The 26,706-nt window shown below is 38.2% G+C and overlaps 1 protein-coding gene across 2 annotated transcripts in view; it reads right to left on the minus strand.

The window, feature by feature from the left end:
* CPSF73-II (cleavage and polyadenylation specificity factor 73 kDa subunit-II) overlaps positions 1-26,706 on the minus strand; it is a 68,640-nt gene that overhangs the window by 39,146 nt on the left and 2,788 nt on the right. For both annotated transcript variants that reach the window (XM_089992735.1, XM_089992736.1), the window contains exons 5-7: positions 25,859-25,932; positions 24,960-25,096; positions 23,863-23,926 (exon numbers count right to left, since the gene is read on the minus strand). In XM_089992735.1, the coding sequence (XP_089848861.1) occupies positions 23,863-23,926; positions 24,960-25,096; positions 25,859-25,932 (275 nt within the window). The remainder of the gene's footprint in view (positions 1-23,862; positions 23,927-24,959; positions 25,097-25,858; positions 25,933-26,706) is intronic.

The raw sequence follows: 26,706 nt of genomic DNA on the forward strand, positions 1-26,706 counted from the left end.
TGAAATTTCTTTTATCAATTACCAATTTAATGTATTTGACTATTTGCACTATTTCATGTAATTCACAAAGCATCCTGAAGTAAGGCGTGGTTTAATTCAATGTATTGAGAAGTTGGAGTCAAATATTTCAGCTAGAGTAAGAGCATGCAAGCAACTTGAGTTATTTGAAGACGCAAGTGCAGATTTTGGCACTTCTATAGCTGTTATGACTAGAGATGAGCATAAGCCAGGTGATTTATCTTTAACATTAATGTTGTGTTGTGCAAAAGAACATTTCTTTAATCAACTTTTCATTTTTGTGTGTTTTGGCTTTATGCAGCAATGTGGTGGAAAATGCATGGAATATGTGCCCCCGATCTTCAAAAAATTGTTATTCGTATACTTAGTCAAACATGTTCTTCATCTGGATGTGAACGAAATTGGAGTACCTTTGATCAAATTCACACTAAGAGAAGAAATAGATTAGCTCAAAAGAAACTTAATGACTTAGTGTTTGTCCATTATAATTTACGTCTAAGAGAAAAGCAATTAAAGAGAACACGTCTTGACCCAATTTCTTTGGACAATATATATTTGCAAACACCAATGGATGAATGGGTCATGCAAGGAGTTTTAGATGGAGATGAGGTAAAATCGTAAAAGTTTGTTTGATATTTTAACTTGAAATCAATTTTTTTAATTTAATTTTTCGTCTTTCTCTATTGCATGTTAACTCAAATGTGTCATATTTTATTGAATGAAGGATTTCTTAAGAGACTTGTAGATGGAAGTTGAAAACATTGAAGAAGCTAATCTTATTGATGACGAAGGTGGTGATGGAGTTGAAGATGAAGATGCAAGGGAAAATGCAACCACTAGTACTCCAATTCAGCCATTAATTTCTACTTCCAACTCAAGAATTTATTCAAATGAAGTTCCAAATAATAGCACTTCGCCTCTATTTGAGAGTTGAGTCATTGACTCTTGACTTGAGAATTGAGATGTCATATTTTGTAAAAGTGGATGAATTTTGGATGTTTGAAATTTGATTTTGTCATTGTGTTATGATCATTAACTTTATATTTATGAACTTTGTAACTTAACTTTACTTTAGGGCTTATTTCTATTGAAATATTGAATTATTGTTTTGCTTGGTTGTTCGATTTATTGCTATTAGATGAGTAATTATAAGTTAGATATAGTTTTACTTGATGTTATTTTACTTATTAATCAATTATACTAGTAATTAAGTCATTCTACAAACTTTTATATGTTTAAATGATAATTTATATATTGTTTTTCTTTTAAAATCAAAAGTTAACAAAACCCGGTCTGAGTCACCGAGTTGACCCGCCGAGTCACGAGTCAATAAAGAACGAGTCGAGTTCCGAGTCACGGGTTTTAAAACCTTGGTATAAACACCTCTTGTCTACATATAATGATACTTGAAATGAGTGTATCAGCGACTAGAACAAGAGTACGACAGTCAGCAATGGGCTAAAATCACACGTAAAGGTGTGAACAAACATCTCTTGTCTACATATAATGACACTCAAAATCAAGTATGTTTAGGGACTAGAACAAGAGTACAACGCCAACAATGGACTAAAAACACACACGAAGGTGTGACTAAACATCTCTTGTCTACGTATAATGACACTTAAAATAAGTGTATAAGCTACTAGAGCAAGAGTACAAAGCCAATAATGGGCCAAAAACACACGAAGGTGTGACTAAACATCTCTTGTTTATATATAATGACACTTAAAACAAGTATATCAGCTACTAGAGCAAGAGCACAAAGCCAACGGGCTAAAAGCACACACAAAGGTGCGAAGAACCATTTATTGTCTACATATGATGACACTTAGATAAGAGGAATAAAAAGAGAAGACACTTGAGGCAAGAAGGCTTGTAATGGAAATACAATTAAAAAGATATCAATTTTTCAATATATCTAGAAACATTATGGTTTCAAAAGTTAGACATTCATCACAGGTACACATAATTAAGAGCATTCATAATAAAATCAATGGACAAAGAACTAACGAGTGATACCACACACTCACAATCAAATATCACATAACATGTCATTTAGAGTCAAACTATAAGTTGACAATCAAAAAAGACATAACACGAGGTGCACATAACTCACCCCAACAAACATCTTTGTAATAATAAGGCCAAGAAAATTGATGCATTATATAAAGTTTGTGATGGACAATACAATTGCCATAAGAAGGCAATAAACACTTACGGAAATCATTTTCCAAATAGGTGATTTTATAAAGATAGCTGATTTGAAAAGTCAAATCAAAGATCCAATAATGGTAGATAATTAATCTTAGAAAAAGCACAATCATATGCACAACTATGTCACATGGGTGCGGGTGCGGGATGCGGCACTTCCAAAAAAACTGGGTGCGGGGGTGCGACAGGGGCAAAAATGTAAAATATATATATATATATATATATATATATATATATATATATATATATAATTTTGAAGTTTTAACATTTAACAATTAACATTGTCGTAATATCATTCATCATGCATGCAGTATATGGACCTAAATATCAAATTATCAATCAAATAAGTAAAGCAATTACATAAATCAACCTAATATAAATCAAATAAGTAAAGCATAAAAGAACTAAATTACATACCAAAGTATATCCTGATGAAGTAATGGATGTTAATAATTTTCTTATTTATCATCAAATGCATCATTAGAAGGAATACTGGGCTCAGCTAAATCCATGTTTGTTATGTTGAAATCATGCTCTCTCTCGAAGTCACACTCTTCTGGGTTTACATCCCAAAATTTGGATGTTCCTTGTCTACGTTACAAACCCAATTTGAAAATGTTAAATACAATACAAGTATATTTAAATGAAAAACTAAGAAATAATCAAATAACTAAGATAGCAAATTAGTACTTGTATTCATTATTGGTTCGTGAAAGTAGTCGAAGATTTGAATGAACATATACTAAATGCTTTGCACGCTTGCTGGTGAGTTTGTTTCTCTTCATGTTGTGGATTTGAGAATATGTGCTCTAATTTCTTTCACAACAAGATGAACTAGTAGGCTGCGATAGCAATCTTAATGCAAGACGTTGGAGAAGAGGTGTTTTTGATCCAAATGTTGACCACCATGTGATAGGATCTATATTATCCTCCTCTCTCGCGAATAATGTTGATCCATATAATCTCGAAGATGAAAATTTTTCAAACTCTTGTGTGACTTGATATAGAAGATATGCTTCTGAAAAAAATCTTGTCATACACATATCTATGTCTTGATAGCGCTGGGTCTAAATTTGGAGGGACACGACCAATACCACCAGCCTGTCACTTATTTGCATAATATTTTGGATTAAGAGAATGTATCATGCAATGCAAAGGAGTGTTGTTCTTATCCCATCTTCTGGCTAAAATTGAATGAATATAGTTAAAAAATTATGAATCACCCAATGCAAGATTTTTTTCTTCATGCTTGAAAACTATAGCTTGTATTTTTTCAATCATATTATCCTACATTTCATAAACTCTGTGAAGCATGGGCTCATCCTTATCAACTTCTCTTAACATTTCTCAAATAGGTTGCGTAAATTGAAGAAAGTATACCACTATGTTCCAAAATCCATCATCAAGAATGAATTTCTTAATTTCTTGAGCCTTGATATCATCAGCAGCACGATAGAATGTCTAATTTTCATCAGTCACCATGGTAACCAAAGCATTCTTCACTTTTTTAATCTTCTTCACCATCACAATGATGGACGCAAAACGTGTTTCAGCGACCTTCAACAATTTCAGGCTAGAATGCCTATTAAATATAGCATTAGCACGATGGTGGTTAACAACAAAATTCCTAATGTTTTTGACATTTCTTTCTAAATCTTCAATCCATGAACATAAAGCATATGCTTGTGAATTTTCTTCTTCTTTGAGGTCGCAAATGCTCTTTAGGGCTAGATTTAAGTTGTGTTCTACACAGGGAGTCCAAAAAATATGAGGGTACTCACTCTCCAAACTCAACGTTGCACTTTTACAAACTGAAACGTTGTCTGTAATGATTTATACCACTTTCTAATCACCCACTTCTTTTATCACTTCTATAAACAATCTCTTCAAATACTCTACATTTTTATATTCTCCAGATGCATCAACTGTTTTCAAGAATATTGGGCCACTAAGCGAACAAGCAATGAAATTGATTAATGGACGCCTTTGAATATTTGTCCATCCATCAAACACAATAGAAACTCCATTTTGCTCCCATGAATATTTTTTAATCTCCAGCAACCTCTCCACATTTGCCCTCTCTTCTGAAGAAGTGTGGTTCGTATTTTTTTTGAACTTGGAAGCACATAACCACTCAAATTACAATTTGCCAAGGATGTTACTAAATCCTTTCAATAAGGATTTCTAGCCACATTAAATGGGAGTGAACCAGAATAAAAATACCTCTCAACTTTTCTATCCAATTCTTCTCTTCTATATGTACTGAATGATGCTTGTATCGTTCATCTACCTCCTACATTGACTTTTCTTTTTTTCAGCATCTTCTTGGTGGCTTGCAAATGGCACACTAACTGCACAAGAACCGGCCATTGTCTTTCTCTTCTCATATTATTCTTGTATTTTCTTGTATTGTCTTCGCATTGCCTTATCAACTTTTTTGCAAGTTGAAATGTCATATTCTGGTATCTTCAACAAATGAGCCTTCACTCTTGTGTAAGGCCCAACAAAATCTCTTTCGCAGAGCTTGCATCGAAATCTCTTGTTTCCACCACCTCCTTCTCCAGTTTTTGCAAGTTTATCTATATATACTCATAGCGGCCTCACATCATCAATCTCACTACAACTATTAGCAAAACTAGCAGCAGAACTCACATGTTGGGATGAGGATGACGCAAGTCCTTTCCCTTTATCCGTCATTTTTATCCTGAAAACACAAAAAAAAAATACATTCAAAATTTTAAATCAATTATACAGATTGACATTATCTTGATATAAAATCACCAAGGAGAGGGGATCTGCCCCTCCCCTGCCAAAAACAGGGAGGGACTCAGCCCCTCCCTTGCCGACCCAACAAGAGAGCGAGAGGGGGGGGGGCTCGGCCCCTCCCCTGCCGACCCAACAAGAGAGCAAGAGGGGGGGCTCGGCCCCTCCCCTGCCGAAAACAGAGGGAGCAAAGGGGCTCAGCCCCTCCCCTGCCGACCCAACAAGAGAGCGAGAGGGGGGGCTCGGCCCCTCCCCTGCCGAAAACAAAGGGAGCAAGGGGGGCTCGGCCCCTCCCCTACCGAAATCAAAGGGAGCAGGGGTGGCTCGACACCTCCCTTGCCGAAATCAGAGGGAGCAGGGTGGGCTCCCCCCCTGCTGAACCACCTTTAGAGCGAGAAGGCACAAGGGGGGCTCGGCCCCTCCCCTGCCGACCCAACAAGAGAAAGAGAGGGTGTAGGAGGGCTCGGCCCCTCCCCTACCGACCCAACAAGAGAAAGAGAGGGCGCAGGGGAGGCTCGGCCCCTCCCCTGCCGACACATGCAGAGAGCGAAAGGGACATGCCTGCGACGAGGGAGAGGAGGAGCTTAGGAGGTGGCGTCGAGGCGTCGGGAGGAGAGGGCTCGAGCTGAGCTGCGCGGGAGAGGAGAGGAGAGGAGTGATTTGAGTAAAAAAAAATTGCCCTAATCACTCCTTTTCATCGGGTTTTTTTTAACGTATGAAATATGGACGAAAACGACCCTGGGTGTGTTGACCGCACCCGCGTCGAGGCACCTGCTTTGCCGAGTTCCTCTTACTTAGATACACAACAATATGCCTTACGACAACAATTTTGCATAAACACGGATCATGCTCAACATAATCAATTCTTCAAAATGAAGTCATTTATATCAAAAAGTCTATTATGCAACAAACATAATATAAAATATTAAGCAAATAATGCATATGAAGTTTTTATATCATGTAAGAAGAGGAAGCTCATAAAAGATCTTTTCAATGAACACAATGGTTCATACAACACACTCACAACAACTGAACTACTAAAAAAAATTGCACACACAAAAGAGAGAATATATCTCATTAAAGTGGGATAAAGCCCACACAAGAAGTTTTTAGAAGGACCTTTTATAACACAATTATTACCAATCATTTATCCATAATGCAATCTATTTTGTGTAGTTATGACACATTTTTTGAGAAAATTGAGTTAATATTATAAAATGCATTCAAAAACAAAACAAACTAGAGATGAACACAAAAATCTAGGATCATTCTCAAGCATTATCAATCGAGAATGTTTTTCAAAGAATTAGTTTTGTATTATGAGAAAAACATCTTAACGTTATCAATTGTAATGAGATATACAAAAATACACATTACAAAAAGATAACACAAAAGAGTTTATATGTATAGATAAAAGAAACGATATAAGAGACCAAGTGCATACATTCTCATAGAGAGATCAAAAGCACTCATGCGATAATTAAAGCCACATGTCTCATAAAATAAACATGCTTCCAATCAAATTTAAGCATATATGCAAGTGATGAAATTTTACATTTTTAACCATGTAATGAGTCAAGGGTTTCAAACATGAACACGCATGTCTATCAAGGATGAAATACAAATTGTAGTTGACGATTATCATATATATATATATATATATATATATATATATATATATATATATATATATATATATATGTGTGTGTGTGTGTAACTGTTTAGTTATACACTACCGGTCCCAAGCCCGGATAAAGGAGGAGGGTTGCGGTAGGCCTGTGACAGCCAGCATAAAAACTTAGTCATATCCTATGAATATGAACCAATATGAGAATTTTGTTGGGGTGTTCCCTATTGAGCGACGTGTTGTACTTTATAGGCCCGGAGGCAGTGATAAATGGGCAAGGGTTGCTAGGTCGTCGCCCGGAAGCGACGCGTCACACCGACGCCCGAGTGTGGTGTCAAATAGGCAAGGATTCCCTCACTTTGTTGGACGGGTGGGGGTAAAGAAGTTAGTCCAAGACTATAAAATTAGGTTAGCCACTTGGAACATAGGGTCTTTAACTGGTAAGTTGGTAGAGTTAGTAGATGTTATGTGTAGGAGAAAGATTGATACTTTATGTCCACAAGAGACCAAATGGGTAGGTGAGAAAGCAAAAGTGATAGAACCTTGGGGATATAAGATTTGGTATACATGAATAAATAGGAATAAGAATGGAGTAGGGATTGTTATGACTCGTGAGTTTATAGATAATGTAGTTGAGGTCCGTAGAAAGGGTAATAGGATTTTACTTATTAAATTAGTATTAGGTACGGATATTATTAATATTATTAATGTTTATACACCTCAAGTAGGTTTAGATGATTCCATTAAGCATCAATTTTGGGAAGATTTAGATGGAGTAGTACAAAGGATATCTTATGGAGAAAGGTTTTTCATCGGCGGTCACCTTAATGGGCATGTAGGCATTAGTAGGGATGGATTTGAGAGTATCCATGGAGGCTATGGTATAGGAGAAAGAAACGAACGTGGAGAAAAGATTTTAGATTTTGGTTTGTCCTATGATATGATCTTAGCAAACACTTGGTTTAGGAAAAGAGAGTCTCACCTAGTAACATTTAAAAGTGGGGTTAATACGAGTCAGGTAGATTTTTTCCTACTTAGAAAGAGATATAGGGGTTGTTGTATCGATTGTAAGGTTATACCGGGAGAAAGTGTAACTACACAGCATAGAGTCTTAATTTTAGATCTTAGAATTAGACAATGCCGCAAAAAGGATAGACATAGGATAAATCCTAGAATCAGGTGGTGAGCACTAAAATAAGCTAAACAGGAAATGTTTGTATAGCGGGTAGTTAAGGAAGTTGATTGGTGTCTCGAGAAGGATTCAGAATCAATGTGGAATAAGATAGCGGGTGGCATGAGAAAGGTGGCTAAGGAGGTATTGGGTGAGTCTAAAGGCGATGCACCGCTAGGTAAGGATACATCGTGGTGGAACGAGGATGTCAAATTAGCTATTAAGGTTAAAAGAGAGTGTTATAGAAATCTAAGTAAGAGTCGTGATAATGAGAATTTGGAGAAGTAAATGATAGCAAAGAAGGAAGCTAAAAAAGTAATTCGGAACTCGAGGGATAAGGTATATAAGGAGGTTTATGACAGGTTTGATACCAAAGAGGGCGAGAAGGATATTTATAGGTTTACAAAGATGAGAGATAGGACATCGAGGAATCTGAGTATGGTTAGATGTATCAAAGATGAAACGAAAGGGTTTTAGTCAAAGATGAGGAGATTAAGGAGAGATGGAAAAATTATTTTGATAAGCTATTTAATGAAAGTCATGCTCAGGATCTTGGAGACTTCTCCATTCCTTTTCATGAAATGAATCGTGACTTTATGCGCAAGATTCAAAAGAAAGAAATTGCAAAGGCTTTGAAGAAAATGAAATCAAGAAGGGCAGTTGGCCCAGATGGTATACCTATCGAGGCTTGGAAATGCTTGGGAGAGAAAAGTGTAGAATGGTTGGCAAATCTTTTTAACAAGATTTGGCGGACAAATAAGATGCCTAATGAGTGGAGGAAGAGTACTTTGGTGCCTCTATATAAGAACAAGGGTGATATACAAGATTGCACAAACTATCGTGGTATAAAACTCATGAGTCATACTATGAAACTTTGGGAGAGGGTGATTGAGTGTAGGTTGAGGAAGGTTGTCATGATATCGGAGAATCAATTTGGTTTTATGCCTGAAAGATCAACTATGGAAGCTATACATCTTCTTAGACAACTTATTGAGAGAAATAGAGAGAGGAACAAAGATTTGCATATGGTTTTTATTGATTTGGAGAAGGCATACGATAGAGTACCTAGGGATGTTCTCTGGTGGACAATGATGAAGAAATGTGTTTCTCTCAAGTACATTTTTATAATTAAAGATACTTACGAAGGAGTGGTAATCAATGTCCGCACTTGTGGAGGGGTGACAAACAATTTTCCTATAAGAGTTGGGTTACATCAAGGATCTACATTAAGCCCTTTCCTATTTGCTATAGTGATGGATGAGCTTACGAAATCAATTCAAGAAAATGTGTTGTGGTGTATGTTGTTTGCTGATGATATTGTTTTGATTGATGAGTCTAGAGCTGGGTTAATGCTAAGTTAGAATTATGTAAACAGACATTGGAAGCAAGAGGTTTTAAGTTGAGTAAGAGTAAGACAGAAAACATAGAATGTCGATTTAGTAAGCAACGAAGTAGTGATGGGAGTATAGTGAAGCTTGGTGAGCAAGAAATATCGGTGGATGATTGTTTCAAATATTTGGGATCTATCATTTAAAAGTATGGAGAAATTGATGGAGATGTAAATCATAGGATAAAGGTTGGGTGGATGAAATGGAAGAGTGCTACTGGAGTGTTGTGCGATCGTAGAATGCCATTGCGGTTGAAGGGAAAGTTTTATAGGACCACGATTAGGCCCGCTTTACTATATGGTACGGAATGTTGGGCTGCCAAGAGACATCATATTCAAAAAATGAGTGTAGCTGAGATGTGTGTGCTGAGATGGATGTGTGGAAATACAATAAAAGATAAGATTCGAAATGAGGAAATACGTAAGAAGGTAGGCGTTGCATCCATTGAAAATAAGATGAGAGAAAATCGTTTATGGTAGTTTGGACATATTCGGCGAAGGCCTAATGATGCTCCAGTTAGAAGGATGGACAAGTGAAAAAATATATTAGTCAAAAGAGGTCGAGGTAGGCCTAAGAAGACTTGGATGGAGATGATAGGAAAGTATATGAATGCTTTGAACCTCACCGAGGACATGGCATTGGATAGAAATGATTGGAGGAGAAGGATTCACGTGGAGGACCCAGAATGATTTTCTTTTTTGGTTCATATCGTCGACCCCAATTGTTTTGGGATGAAGGCGTAGTTGTTGTTGTTGTTGTATGTGTGTGTGTGTGAAATGCAAGTTCAAGCAAGATGATATTCTGTGAATTATCAAATTATTTTAAGGTAAGAATATAATTGACGAACCATCTAGAATCAATAATTCGTGATTATATATACATATATATGAGATATTTTCGAAAAAAACTTCAAGATTCAAACATGATACATATATCTAGTTTCCTTAAAACAAGTTCCACGATGATTAAAATATTATTTTTTAAAATTTTCAAAAACATGTATTTTGTTTTTATTTTAATCATACAAAATATGTATATATATATATATATGATTATATATATATATATACAATGATAAAGAAAAACAAGTGTTTTTCTCATGCGTAATGCATGGGCTAAAATACTTGAAAATGTCAAAATACATGTCAAGTAAGTCCAAGCAGAAGAGAGAAAGATAAGAGATAACAAATACTTCACCACTTTTTCAAATTTTTTAATATCACGCTTCTTGATGCACCGAAGGACTAGCTTGATTACAACCGAGCTCTAATACCATGTAAGAAAAGTATGCGGAAACGTATAACAAGAATGCTTAATGCATGCACACGGTCCAATGATGGACAAGCACAAACCCACAATGAGGAATATAAAAATAGTCCACTAAAGGACAACACAAGAAGCTGTCAAAGAGGCAACACATAAAAATATATGAACTTTATTGAATGAGGGCTTAAAAAGTCATGAAATACAAGAGAGGGGAACCCCTTATTTATACAAAAAAGGAGAAGAAGTGGGAGTCATTGGGGGCTCCCACATCCGGTCGTTGGAGCCCCCAACGGTCATATTTATGACCGTTGGGGGTCCAACGACTACATGTGGGACCCCCAATGCTTTGATAAAAAAGCAAATTCAAAAAGAAAAAAAGAAAAAATTAAGTAAAGAAAAACATCTTATTTCTAAAACAACTATATGAAATGACTAAAATACCCCTATCAGGTATTTCATATATATATATATATATATATATATATATATATATATATATATATATATATATATATATATATATATATATATGAGTACATATATTTTAACCGTATTTTCATCGAAAAAAATATAGTTTCATAGAGTAGCAAAAAGCAAAAGGCAGTAGCTTGTTCCAATATTGAAGCTCAATAACAATCAATGGCAGCAACTGGATCAGGTATTTGTTGTTTGATCTAAACCATAAAAAGCCAAGTTCAATGTTGTTTTGTGATAATCAAAGTGCGATTAAGATTTCTCTCAATCCAATTCAACATGGAAGAACAAAGCATATTGAGATAGATCAACACTTCATCAGAAGCAAAATAAGAAGTGGGGAGATCACAACTCAGTTTGTTGGGACTCGTGATCAATTAGCTGATTGTTCACTAAAAGGCTAAGCAAACAACATTTTTGGTACTTGAAGAGCAAGTTATCCACACAACTTGAAGGAGGTTATTGAGATGTGACATTCCGGATTTTGATCCAAATCCATATTGAAATGTTTGTGTTCTCTTCTCATCTATGTAATATTTTATGTAGTATTTTATGTTTCTATTTTTACCCCTCTGGTGTATCTTTAATTTGTATTCAAGGGTATTCTTGAAATGTATTATGATCTTGATATAAAAGTAACCCACAACCCATGAGGAAAGGGTGTGGAGAATATTTGCTGCAGCTTCTTCCTTCTCTTTTCTCTTGTCTTCCCTCTTGTGAAGATATGGTGACATGACTTGAATTTACAGTTTTAACCCTATAACATAAAAACTTTTGATCTCAAGACACGTTATATGTGAATAGGATTATATTCCACGTGATAATGCAGGGCATGAGTCTATAACTTTCTTTCTGGCTGAGTTCTTTACCCATGCAGGAAAATGATTTTCCTATGTTGAGTGAAAATAGAGGTGCAGTTCCAGCAGTAATTCAGCCTATGAATCAGCCTGAAACGAGATTAGAAGTTGCAGCAAAGCAGAAAATTAAGTGTGACAGATTTTCTGTTCTTCCCTTATGTTTACTATAGAAGAAAACAGGCCAGCACTCAGCCAGCTATTCAAATCCAACATGGACAGCAGCAGCCGATCCCATGTTCCCAATCCATGTCATCAAATGAAGTTCTGCAATAAGCGAGCTTTTCTTCTACAGAGTTCCCAAACAGTTCTGGATCTGAATTAGGAAGTGTAGATGACCGGCATGGTGAGACCAGTACATCATATCTGCCGTCGGTTGGCCAACTCAGGAGATCAGTTCAAGCAAGGCATCCTCCATCTCGTTGGGTGAGTTAAGACACTTTTTAAGCAAAATTTTAAGGTTTTGCAGCAAATGTATTGCATGAAAAGGAACCTAGATTTTACCACGAAGCATGTCAGAGTAAACATTGGATTGAGGCCATGAATGAAGAGATTGCATCCCTTCATGAATGTAACACCGGGGAAGTAGTTCCTAGACCACTGACAAAAATGTAGTAGGTTCATGTTAGGTGTACAAAATAAAAAATAAGGCTAATGGTAGCATAGAGAGATTTAAAGTTTGGCTGGTGGCTAAGGGTTACACTCAAAAACATAGATTAGATTTTGATGAGACGTTTAGTCTGGTGGTTAGAATGGAAACTATCAGAGTTGTCTTATCCCTTGCAGTGATTTATAATTGGGAATTGAGTTAGATGGATGTGAAGAACGCGTTTTCACATGGAGACCTACAAGAAAAAGTGCACATCAAACATCCACCTGGACATTCAGAGGCAAACCAACAAGCCACAGTGCTTAGATTGAAGAAAGTTATTTATGGACTTAAACACGTGGTTTGAAACGTTCAGTAAGGCTCTTTGTTCTCTTGGCTTTATTTGTAATCAATGTGACAACTCCTTGTCTATTCATCTTGATGGTAGACATGTTACTATAGTTTTGGTTTGTTACCGATATTGTTATCACTGGAAGTGATCCATAATCATTCAGTTGAAGAGCATGCTTAATTCTAAGTTTCATATGAAAGATCTAGGAAATTTGAGATAGTTTCTTGGAGCAGAGGTTGATCGCACATCAACATCCATGGTTTTTTACACAACATAAATATGCCCTTGACTTAGTCATTTTGGGATGATCGATTTGCAAACCAGTAGCTATTCCTATAGTAGTGAGTTACAAAGTTTGTGGAGGATCATCCTAAGGATGAAACGCTAGATGAACCCCAAGTGTTTCATAGTTTGGTAGGAGCTTTACAGTACTTGACCTTTACTTGATCTGATTGAAAATAACTGTTTTCCCTTGTTACGGGTCATGGATCTGGAGATCCAAACCCGTGACATTAACTTCTCATTAATGGCATTGTGTAATATAATTTATAGTAATGAGGGTACTTTAGTACCCTAATTTTTGTAATAGCATGTTAATATAAATAAGTATACACAGCAGCCGACCCTAAGATAATAGGGTATCGGTTTTTTCCCCAACTTCTCTCTCCCTTTCTCTATCTCTCTCTGTTTCTCAGCTCTCACGCGTGGAACGACCTGGAGATTGAAAATCTAACATGGTATCAGAGTCACGCTTCAGCTGAAACTGGAATCGATCTCAAAGGTACATCTGAAAGATCTATCTCTTCTCGATTTTCTCTTCTAAGTCAAGAAAATATTTTTCTGTCTCCTCATCTCGTCTGAATTTTTTTTTCTGTTTACGTCTGACCCAGTCCATTCTTTTCTTCTCAATCAGATCTGACATTATTCAGATCTGACGATAATCAGATTTGCCTTCATTCTTCTGCCTTCCTTCTTTTTTTCAGATCTGACGTTAATCAGATCTGATCAAACTATCTTCCTACCTAATCTGAGTCAACTCAGAGAGGACTGAGTGACTCAGCCCAGATTTTCGACCCCAAACCCTTTGTTGAATATACCTTTTTCTTTCATTCTTCATTCTGTCATCAATATACCCTGTTTATCGTTCTTGATCACAGCGTAATCTAATCACGCAATCGGGGCCCTATTTTGATCCAGTGCACCCTTGATCAAATCTGATCAAGCCGATACACTCTCATTTCTACCATTTTATCTCCTTTAGCTTGAAAGCATTGCGTCAATACCGAGTGGGAATTCATATTCACAAATTTTTTGTGATTTTCATATCCAATATTCCATTTCCTATACAAATCAGAAATTTGATAGATATTCAATTTTTGTTTCAAATCAGCAATTTAATGGCCATTGATCTGAATTAGTTTCTGCAAAAAAAAAAAGGTTACAGAAACTGTAGGCAGATTGTGCTGAACACACTCTTAATACTGTGAAACATGGATTCACTTCCTAGCCAGTCGGTTCTTTCTTCAAGTTTCGTCAGCCAACTCGCGTCTGAAAAATTAAATAATGGTAACTTCTTGACTTGGAAGAGGCAAATCATACCTTTCATTAGGAGTCAGGATCTTTCTGGACATCTGGATGGATCTATTCCAGTTCCTCCTGAGTTCATATCACGAGAAGAAAGGGACAGCAAAAGGGAATCTACTACAGTATATGTTAGAAATCCTGAATTTATGGCTTGGATGAAAAGAGACCAAGTGCTAGTTGCTTATATTACATCTACACTATCACAAGAGGTACTTGTATCATTCCAGATGATTGCATTGCCATGCAACTTTGGAACAGACTTGTTCAGACATACTCACAGGTTTCTCAGGCCAGGATTATGTTTCTTAAAAGAGAATTTCAAATGTTAAAAAAGGATTCCATGACCATCCTGGAATACTTGAACAAAATGAAGGTTATCACAGATTGGCTAGCAGTTGTTGGAAGTACAGTAACTGATAAAGATTTGGTACAGCAAACCCTCAGTGGATTGGGACACGACTATCATATGATTGTCACTTCCCTGTTATGTTTACCTGAATTGCCCAACTTTGAAGATCTGCGTGCAAAATTATTACAATATGAGATGAATCTAAAGGGATTTTCTGAAGAATCATCTATGCATACTGGGGCACAAGAAGTTCTTGCTACAGGGGTTAGTTATGCACGAGGACGAGGAAGCTATGATATCAAGGGAAAGGGAGCACAAGGAAGAAGTGGTCAAGGAGATCGTAGATTATTGCCTACACCCAACATATATACCAATCCACAAAGACAGAGGCCAATTCCTACCTGCTTTTTGTGTAATAAAAAGGGACATATCAAAGCTAATTGTTGGTTCAATCCCCTAAATAAAGGAAAATCAACACAAACTGAAGCAAAAAGAGGCACAAACAGTACAAGGACCAACGGAGAAGTAAAGGAGTTATTGTTGTCAGTTTAGCATAATTGAATCTGAAACAAAATGAGCAAGGTACTTGGTATGTGGACTCTGGCGCAGCGACTCACGTTACTGGTGATGCAGGTAAGCTCCTAAAACTTGTTCCTTACATTGGTAGAAGTAGTATAGTTACTGGAGATGGATCACACCACTCTGTCTCTCATATTGGAAACTCCATTATACCCTTGCCTGAATCTTCCATCAACCTTTCAAAAGTTCTTTATGCTCCTAATATCAAGAAAAACATCGTTTCAGTTTCTAAACTTGTTGATGATATCAAAGCCTCAGTTGAATTTACTCCATCTTCTGTTCTTGTCAAGGATCTTTGCACGAAGGAGACGTTCGCTAGAGGAAAACGGCAAGGCAATATGTATGTCTTTCAAGAAGATCCTTCAGCACATATTCGCTCTGCAGACCCAAACTTGAAACTTCAATCATCGTTGCCTTCTGAAAATCCTACCTGTGTTTTTAGTGTCTCTCAAATCAATAAGCCAAAACTTTGGCATGGTCGTCTAGGTCACTGCAGTAGTAGTTTCATTGAAAAGCTTGTTTCAAATAACCTCATTAGTTTAGGAATAAATGTCAATGACAACAAATGTTCTAGTTGTCTCTTATGTAAGAGTCATGTTTTACCATTTCATTCTATCAATAAAAGAGCTTCAAGACCTTTTGAGAATATTTGTTTTGATGTTTGGGAGCCTGCTCCAGTTGCTTTCATATCTGGAACTAGATATTATCTTTTATTTGTTGACAGTTATTCTCGCTATTCTTGGATATTTTTCATGAAACACAAATCTGAGACTTTCAAGTTGTTCTGAAACTTCCATTACTTTGTCAAAAACCAATTTTCTGAAAACATCCTAAGTTTCCAATGTGACGGAGGAGGTGAATTCTCTTCCATTGACTTTACTAACTTCCTTCAAAGTAACGAGATAAGGAAAAAGGTGTCTTGCCCACACACACCTCAGGAGAATGGGATTGCTGAAAAGAAGCATCGCCATATTGTTGAGAGTGCGATGAGCATGATGCATGACAGTAGTCTTCCGATCACTTTATGGACAGAGGCTTTTCATTCTGCAGTTCATGTGATAAATCGATTGCCCATGACTATTTTGGAAAACAAGTCTCCTTACTTGTCCCTTTTTGGTGTACATCCCAACTACTGTGATTTGCATGTGTTTGGTTGTTTATGCTATGTTCATGTTGACAGTTCAATGAGACATAAGTTTCAGGACAAGGCCCTGAAGTGTAGGTTTGTGGATTATGTTGATGACTATAAAGGGTACAGGTGCTATGATCCGGTGAGCAAGCGCATCAAAATATCAAGAAATGTCATCTTCGATGAATTGAATTTTGATTGTCGATGTACTAGTTCTTTAAAATCAAAACCTAAAGTTGAGGCTTATTATCCTTGGTTGAATTATGAACTTCTCTCAGGAGCTAGTGATGTTTGCTCAAACTGCACTCAAAAGGATAAAAAACCTGTGTCTACTGATGAAATGATTGCCCATGAATATACAGACCCAACTTTGAATCCAGAAAGGTATAAAGGCCTCGTCTACACTCGACGAGAAAGAGAGCCGCCCACCATAGTTAATTCGGATATGGACGCATCCTCTATATCCAACATCATTGATACTAGAAGATCCACATGTTCTCTCCATCCAATTGAAAGGTGGGTCAGTTATGAAAATTTCTCATTAGATTTTCAACTCTTTCTAACAGCCTTGAATAAAGAAGATGAACCCACAACGTTCTCTCAAGCATCAAATTCCAGAAGATGGATTGAAGCAATGAATGAGGTACGTGGGATGTCGTATCAAGACCACCTGACAGAAACGTTGTTGGTTCGAAATGGGTGTACAAAATAAAGTATAAACCAGATGGGACTATAGAGTGATACAAGGTGAGACTTGTAGCCAAAGGTTTTACACAGGAGCAAGGACAGGATTATGATGAAACCTTTAGTCCAGTGGTGAGGATGGGGACAATCAGAGTCATACTTTCTTTAGCTATTGAACATCAATGGACTATTAGCCAACTTGATGTGAAGAATGTTTTTCTTCATGGAGATTTGAGAGAAGTATACATGGAACAACCCACTGGTTACGCAGAAGGCAATCCTACAAAATATGTCTACAGACTAAAAAGGGCGATATATGGATTGAAGCAGGCATCTCGATCTTGGTTCGACAGCTTTTCTCTTGAAATACAAAAATATGGTTTTAAGAAATCTCTTCTTGACCACTCCTTATTTATATTTAAGAACCAAGACACAATTACTCTGTTGTTGATATATGTGGATGATATCATCATCACTGGTAATTCCAATGAGCACATTGAAGAAGTCAAACATCTCTTGAATCAGAGGTTCAAAATGAAGGACCTTCGCAAACTACGGTACTTTCTTGGAGTTGAAGTCGACAGTACTTCTGAAGAGATGACTCTCACTCAACATAAGTATATCATTGATGTTCTCAATAAAGCGGGTATGAAAGACTGCAAGCCCTTGAGCACTCCTAGCGTTCTTCATTAAAAACTTAGCTCTCAAGACAGAGATCAATTTGATAATCTCACACAGTACCGTAGCATAGTGGGTATGTTACAATACCTCACTTTTACTCGCCCTGATATAGTCTACTCGGTGAATCAAGTTTCTCAGTTTATGCATGCACCATGTGAAGGGCATATGGAAGCAGTTAAACGGATACTTAGATATCTGAAGGGAACGGTTGGGGATGGCCTCATATATAAGTGAAAGACAAATGGGCAAAATGCACATGAGATCACTGTTTATTCTGATGCGGACTGGGCAGGAGACCCAGATGAACGCAGATCAGTATCCGGCTATTGTGTGTTTGTTGGGATGAATTTGGTTTCTTGGAGTAGTAAGAAACAAAAGGTTGTTGCCAGATCCAGTACAGAAGCTGAACACAGGTCAATGGCAGCCGCCACTGCTGAGGCTACTTGGATTAGACACCTACTGACAGAAGTAGGAGAATTGATCTCTCGATCACTTCTTTTGTGTGACAACCAGAGTGCCATTAGTATGTCCTTTAATCCAATCCATCACAGTCGTGCCAAACATATTGAAATAGACCAGCATTTTGTGAGACAAAAGGTAGAAGAGAAAGAAATTGAGCCTGAATTTGTACGAACTACAGATCAAGTGGCGGATATATTTACAAAAGGATTGACAAAAGACAGATTTTGGATGTTAAAAGGCAAGTTGTTCATGGTTCAAGATCATGCACAACTTGAGGGAGGGTGAAAAGAAGTGTTTTCCCTTGTTACGAGTCATGGATCTGGAGATCCAGACCCGTGACATTAACTTCTCATTAATGGCATTGTGTAATATAATTTATTGTAATGAGGGTACTTTAGTACCCTAATTTTTGTAATAGCATGTTAATATAAATGAGTATACACAACAACCGACCCTAAGATAATAGGGTATCGGTTTTTTCCCCAACTTCTCTCTCCCTTTCTCTATCTCTCTCTGTTTCTCAGCTCTCACGCGTGGAACGACCTGGAGATTGAAAATCTAACACTGATTTGGTGTTTGTTGTCAGTTTATAAATGCTCCCAAAAGAAGTCACATGGAGACGACAAAGAGAATCCTGAGATACATTAAAGGAACCATTATGGATGGGCTTGTCTATAAGAGCCACATGAGAGAGACAAAGACATGCTTGTCTCTTACAATAATGGCAGATTGGGCAGGTGATCCGGCTACTAGACGATCAGTCACGTGATATGGTGTATTTTTGGGTCCTCGTCTAATATCATGGTCCAGCCGCAAGCAACGAACCGTGGCACAGTCTAGTACTGAAGCCGAATACAAAGCGATGGTGGCAGTAACAGTAAAGATTCTACTGATTCTGTAAAACCTGCAAAAAAAAAATCGGACCCGGGCCGGGTCGGGTCCGGACCCGACCCGGGCCCAGCATCTTTAGGGTTTTAAAACCCGACACAGGAGGTCTTTCTCCTGTGCGCCGCAACCCCCCACCGCGCCTTCGGCCCGATAGGGAAACCCATCGGGGTTTCCCCTTTTGTCGCCCCTCCCCGAGCTCTTTAAGAGCATTGCGGGAGGGGAGGATCGATGCCCCGCCCCCCTTCTCGTTCCCTGCAGGCGGCAACCTCGATCGACGCCTCCTCCTTTCCTGCGCACGCCGCCGACCGCCAGCCATCTCGCCTCCTCTCCTTCCAGGTACGCCCTCTTCACCTCTCTTTTCACCTCCCCCTCCTCCTCCCTCTTCGCCCCTCTCTCTGTCACCTCGCCGGAAGGCACGACAGAGGGACCATTGGCCCTGTGACACCCCCTCGCCCCAATCTCTCTCTCTCTCTCTTCGGCAGGGGTTTGTCCCCCTGCCATCATCCTTTCGTCGGACGGCCCCTGCCGATTCGCTGTCATCGGCAGGGGCTCGACCCCTGCCGATTCGCTGTCGTCGGCAGGGGTGCGACCCCTGCCGCTTCAGTACTGTCGGCAGGGGCTAGCCCCCTGCCGCTTTGCTGCCGTCGGCAAGGGTGCGACATCTGCCGCTTTGTTGCTGTCGGGAGGGGCTAGCCCCCCTACCAATTCGCAGTCGTCGGCAGGGGTGCGACCCCTTGCCGTTTCAGTGTGGTCGGCAGGGGAGCGACCCCTGCCGATTCATTGCTGTCGGCAGGGGCTAGCCCCCTGCCGATTCGCAATCGTCGGCAGGGGTGTGACCCCCTGCCGTTTTAGTATGGTCGGCAGGGGAGCGACCCCTGCCGATTCATTGCTGTCGCCAGGGGCTAGCCCCCTGCCATTTCGCTGTCGTCGGCAGGGGTGCGACCCCCTTCCGTTTCAGTGTTGTCGGCAGGGGAGCGACCCCTGCCGATTCGTTGCTGTCGGCAGGGGCTAGCCCCCTGCCGCTTCGCTGCCGTCAGCAGGGGTGCGACCCCTGCCGCTTTAGTGTTGTCGGTAGGGGTTAGCCCCCTGCCGATTCGTTGTTGTCGGCAGGGGCTCGCCCCATGCCGCCTCGCTATGTTTGGCAATGGCTCTTTCTCTGCCACCTTGCTGTTTTCGGTAGTGGCTCGTCCCTGTCGCCTAAACCTACCCATGTCCTGGTCGCACCATTAATTATATTAGCAAAATTTAATATTTAACACTCTTGCATATTTACGCAACAGGTCCCGATCGTGCTCCACGGCTCAACCCTCGTATTATCCTCTCGCGTAGGCGTACGCAGCTGCACGACATCCCAAGGTAGGGTAAAGTCGCACAAAGGGCAATTGATGAACGCATTTAAGTTGAAATAATTAAGATGCCCATGCTAGACATGCTTAGAGTTATATGGCTTCTGAAATGTGTATTTTCTTGTTTTGCATGCTCATGGGTTGATGTTCAATTTCATTCTTCGATTATTATTTTGTGTAGTTGTTTATGAATTTGAGGTGTGGTTTCGTATTTCTTGAAATACGTACGCCCTTGTTTGCTTGCACATTACCTTTGAGTGAGGTACGACTTCGTGTCTCGTGTATTACTTATGACCTTATGTGTTTGCTTATCTAAGTGGTCAAGGTATGGTTTTGGTACCTCCTGTGTTACTTATGTGTTTTTCGCTCGATATGCGGCATCGCAAGTCGAGAGTTGCTGTCGTCATGTTATAACCTGCATATGTTGACACTTATGGTAAATATGTACCTACATAAATGTAGTCTTGTGTCCATCCTGATTTCACTTGTTTTCAAAACACTAGAAGTTGTGCTTGTGCATTTCAGTTCTCTAAAAATGAGTTTCCTTCTGCGAACCCGGTGCTCTTCAAAATGCACAACTTTTGCAAAGTATGATTAAGTCTTGCAGGATTGCGAAGTCACATTTGGCCCCTCCCAAGTCCACACACTTGGGAGAAATGTTTTATAACCTTGATTCAAGTTGCGGCTCATTTTGAATAACCCCGATCAGGGGCATGAGCATATGAATGAGTGGGGTTCTGTTGAAGGACCCATTCTTTATGTATCAATCTAGTGTCACATGTCGATACTAAGATAAATTTTGGATGTAAGATTGATAGTGTTGTGTCTTGTGTGAATGACTTAATGTGGCATTATGGCTTTTAAGGATGAATCGTGCCAAATGAGCACTCCTTTATTCTTGGGATCATCATGAAGTTGTGTGTTGGGTGTTCCTTTTGAGAAGCCCACACACCTCCCTGGTTCAGTATAGCGTACTTTTAGACATGCACAACATGTTAAGTACTTTGTTGATCGGACGAGAGATCCGAGATGACCTTGTATTATGATATATGAAAAATGTCGTTGAAGTGAACTCAAGACTTATCTTGCCAGGCGGTGTTGTATTAATTCTTTTGCAGATAATATTTGTTAGGGTTTCTTTTGGTGGAACCATTACCCTTTCATCGTAGTCGTACTTTTGACAAGTACGACCGTACTTTTTGACAAGTACGTCTTCTTAAGTAGCGATGATTGGATGAGTAGGTTGTGGCAACCTCGATGAGTGCAAATAACAAAATGTTGTGATCACCTAAATAAGTGATGTTTCCGCCTTCACCGGCAAGATACTCGAATTGGTCGAAAGGCCAGAGTATGTAGAATGGGTCTTCAGTTAACTACCCCTGATGTACTCATTCGAATCGCTGACTCCTGTCAGGAAAGAGGACAGAAAGGTACAAAACTTCGATGGACAGGCCATTAATGGCAGTTACGAGCAAAAGACTCGGCTTCCCCAGTCATCGAAGTTAGGGGAATGGGCCTACCATAATTATCCTAGGTGGTAGCTCTCCATGTTTGGGATGCATCCATTGTTTATGCTGCTTTGGGGATTTCTCTCTTGGTTACCGACTGTCCCCTTAGGTGCGGACTCAGTCAGTTATCTGGGTTATCATAAAATACATAACATAATAAACCCCCGGATCAGTCTAAGCTGTTTCTAGAGTCGTGCCTTGTGCGTACCCGCTTGGCCAGTTAATATCGAAACATAATTTAAATTCGATCACACAATGTGTTCAGTTATGCACGTATGAAAGTTATAGGGTACAACATGTTCAATACTTATGGAATTGTGTGTGTGGTTGATGAAGCATTGTGTTTTGCTAGTTAACTTTCTTGTGCAGTGCTTTGCTTGTAATAGTTAGCCTACTTGTGTCAGTAAAATGCTTGTAATAATTTTAGCATTGTGCTCATGATAGTTGCTCTTTGAATCTGTTGAAATTAAATTGCTATATAATTGTCTGTCTACTTGACATTAAATTATTCTGCTTAATTATGTTCAATATTGTCATGTCTGTGCACCTACCAGTTTTTAGCGAAACTGGCCCATTTTATGGGCAGGTAATGGATAGGTAATACAGTATGCGATGACACGATGGCGTGATGAGATCAAGATAGAGCTCTTTCCCTGACGTTTCGCTCTTGAGGACATGTTGGTAAATTTTGTATAAAGGGTATTCCAAAATTTCTCTTTTTATTAAACCTTGAGTTACTAAAACTGTTTTAGTAAACTTCTTCTCGGTTTCAACAAACAAATTCTCCATCATTGAAATTGCATTTCAAAATCATTTGATTTCAATAGTTGTGCGGAATTCGGCAAAAGAAAGTTTACGCTGTAATGCGCTCAAGGTCCATTGACTTGTGGTTTTAAAAATATCATTTTCTGCTGAAGTACTATTCAAACTCTGATTATTGTATGATTTCAAAGCTTTCTAAACTATTCTAAAGGTTACAAGTCCTGGATTTTTGGGGCGTTACAGATTCGGCATTTACTAACATCATTGGGTCAATATGTTAGAAGATCATTATTGCTTTGTGGCAACAGAAGTGCTATCACCATTGTTTCAAATCCAATTGAACATGGTAAAATGAAACATGTTGAACTAGATCAACATTTCGTGAGAGAAAAGGTTGAGAACAAAAAGATTCAACCTGTTTGTATCAAGAGAGATGATAAAGTAGCGGATCTATCTACCAAGTCATTGCCTAGAACAAGATATCAGCATCTTAAAGGAAAGTTCTTCATGGTTGTTTGCAACCCATGTATAGTTTGAGGAGGCATGTCAGAAGAGTCAATATAAGAGGTATTTATGTCATTTGTGTTTAATATGGTACGTTAGGGTATTGTAGCATTATGTAAAGGATAGTTTTGTACATCAGCTTATAATCTTTATATAAACAGATGTCCTAAAGGAATAGTGCACGATCCTTGTTCTCCCATCTCTCTAACTTTTCCCCTTCTCTCTTACTTTCCTTTCTTTATTGAAAAAACTGCAGGGCATGCATCCCAAGGCTAATTCCGGTCAATTAATACGTGGATCAAAGTAAGTTGTCAAGAATTCCGTTTCAATGCTCCCATAATGTATTGAAGGATAGTGCAGTACTTGATCATTCACTTCTTATGAGTAGAAAAATAGAGGTACATAACTAAGCTGTATGGTGTTTCCATCTGTCCTATACCTATTTGTGCCATAACTAATACACATGGATCTAGTCTGGCCTGATTCAACAAGTATCGCATGTCTTGAATTTACAGTTCTAACATGACACAAATACATAAAATGTCAACTAGGTAATGACAATCATGTCAAATAAAGTTGCTGTTATTAATGATTCCCAAAAACATCCAAAGATGGCCTACATTTTAACTTAATCTGGAAATGTAAATTTTAGTCTAGCTTCAATACAACTCACTGCCTGAACAAATTCCCGCTCACGGGCAAGCTTTGAGTCTCGCACAGTTGTTGCATATGTAGATCTGCATGACAATTAAAAAGATTTAAAATTAAAAATATATTTGGAGTAATGGGGAGGGGATGGTTGTTGAATATGTCAATCTGCACAAGAATATTGGTCCAGAAGAGAATTGGGAAGTAATGTGAACAATCAGAAAAAGACAATTTTCCAGAGCACCATGATGATAAAAACTTAAACACTCATCCGAGCAAAGTAATTCTATCTTGCCTAGAGTAGATTACAAGTTTTAATGTAACTTAAACAAAACCCCAGATCACAGACAACAAGGTAGTTAATCATTTCTCTTATTTGAGTAGAATCAGGACAAAGCACTTATCTTGGATGATTTTCACAGAGAAATGGGATGCATCCAACCAACATTATACTAGTTATGGCAAGTAAAACCTTTTTACTAGATTTTTTTTACTGAAAGCTTTAGTATTTGCACAATGTATTACTTGAAATTTTCATCAACATTGTACGCATCATGTAAGGTTCTTATTAAAAGGCACCTATATATTTACTTCATGGTTAGCCCTCCATTTGCTAATTTTATCTCTCTCACATCCCTGAGTTGCAACCATCAAACTTGATGAGAACAAAATAATAGTCACTAAGCTGCCCTAGAGATCCATGTAATCCTACAGCATGCCGATGAATGCACACAAAATCATGTCAAGGAGTAACAAAGTGATAAATTAATAATTATAACTGAACTCATAGGTCAGAGTTGTGGTCAATATCATGAAACTCCTTATGGCATGAGTATTGTGTCTGCACCTATTGCACAATCACAACATGGTGATAATAATATTGGGGATCAGATTTGAGATCTTTGTGTTGAATTTCCAATTCCCACATTCCTAGGCTGCTCCCACATGCTCCTTGCTACTGAAGGAAAACCATGGGCAACAGTGACTAGAAAAGGATTAGTCTCCACTAAATACTCAATTCTGGAACAAGTTGGACGATAGAAATTGCATCACAAGCAATAATTCCTTCCACATGCACTTCTGACATAACAAAAGAAAATCTAACACAGCAAGATCGCTTACTCAGTTATGAGTAGGTCTGGCTGCAAGTAATCGACCTGAGCTGCTCCAAGATGTCTGTCAGGCGTCATATTATAGTCCCCTGTGTATAGAACACTACTTTTTCCAACTTTTGCATAGATCATTGCCGCTCCCAAGACCTTGAAAGATGCATCTAATTAATCCCCAAAGAAATGCAGAAATGCAGTCATGTTTATGCCATATTCCTTGCAGATAAAAAGTTATCCCAAATGGAGATTCCCAAGATAACAGTAGATGCAAGATCATGTGAAGAAATGCATTACATCTAGTAGATTGCAAAGCGAAAGAAGCAAAAGAAAAAGTGGAAACAAGAAATAAGATTGAGATGAGTTTTCAGCTGTACTATGAATGTGCTTTTTAAGGGTTTCAGTTTCTTGAACCCCCAAACAGACAAACAGCTTTAGTGAATGTATTTAAAAATTACACACAAGACTTATTGGATTAGGCTTGACGTTTAAGATATTGAACCCAAACAAAATATTATGATGTCTAGAGTGTATGTTGGATTGTGGGCGAGTGTCAATGTGTCTAACACGGTTTTGAACTTTTGACCAAACATGATCTTTGTTCTTTCAAACAAAGAACAGAATGGCCATGACTTGAAGATTCAGTTTGTCAAAATTTAATTTGAACTCACTTAAGAAACGCTACCTTTGGATCTCAACTAAGGCACAGCAAGGTTCCCCCATTGTTCCAACCAATCATTCATTTGTAGGAGTTCAAATTAAGGGTTAAATTCTACCGGTGTGGTTGGAGTACAGGCATACCGCATACCTAATCCAACATGCCACACTAATAGAAGTGGATTAAGTAAGACTACTTTGGACCTGAAATGCACGATTCATAGTTTAAACTAGATAAATAAAAATCATATAACTTACATGTCCTGCATAGTATGCACGAAACTGAAGGTCCTGATCAACTTGCACTGTCTGACGCAAGTCCACTGCTATAACTATATAGACAATAAAAAATTTTAGAAATACAATTAGAGTCAAGTTGCATGAGAACAAATATTAGGTGGTTTAATGGTCCTTCTGAATCTGATATTGAAAAGATAGAATCTCTGTATGGGTTTGAACAACATCATAGCAACAAATTAAGATACTTTTTTTTCTCAATGCAAGAACAACTTGTTAGAGAGCTGATTTTACCAATCTAATTCAAATCATTCTAAGACATAACAAAAATGTTACCCAGATGGAATTAGGATCAAATAGGATTCTTTCTCTTTCACTTTTGCGTACCCAAGAACACAATAGAAGAAGTCAATAAAAGATGTCATATGCGTTGTAGGAAGGTTACAAAGAATCAAAATAGATGCAGATAAAGAATGACTTGTTCATGATAATCTATAGAAAAGATCACCTCTCTCATATAGAATTTTAGCCTGTATGAAATATTAAAGAAACAAAATGTAAGCATAATAGAGTAACTAATTAATAAAGAAGTTTAAGAATGTAAGGCCTGCAACATGCTGAAGCATTCATCGTGCACAAACTGAGTAAGACAGGTTCAACCAAATTGAAGTTAGAAATTCTCCTGACGAGGCTGCTCCACCAAATTGAAGTTAGAAATTTTTCTAACAAACTAGCAGGGAGGCTAATCATTAAAATATCATTCATGTTATAATTGATATAATTTTAGTATTTTTGGTTTAGCATAAATTAATCAATAAGAAGGTGGCAAGAAGTCATCAAAGTAACATAAGAGAAACCGAAATTTTTAA

The sequence above is a fragment of the Nuphar pumila genome, chromosome 17 (genome assembly GCF_984573655.1).
Source record: "Nuphar pumila chromosome 17, dmNupPumi1.hap1.1, whole genome shotgun sequence".
In the NCBI taxonomy this organism is placed as follows: domain Eukaryota; kingdom Viridiplantae; phylum Streptophyta; class Magnoliopsida; order Nymphaeales; family Nymphaeaceae; genus Nuphar; species Nuphar pumila.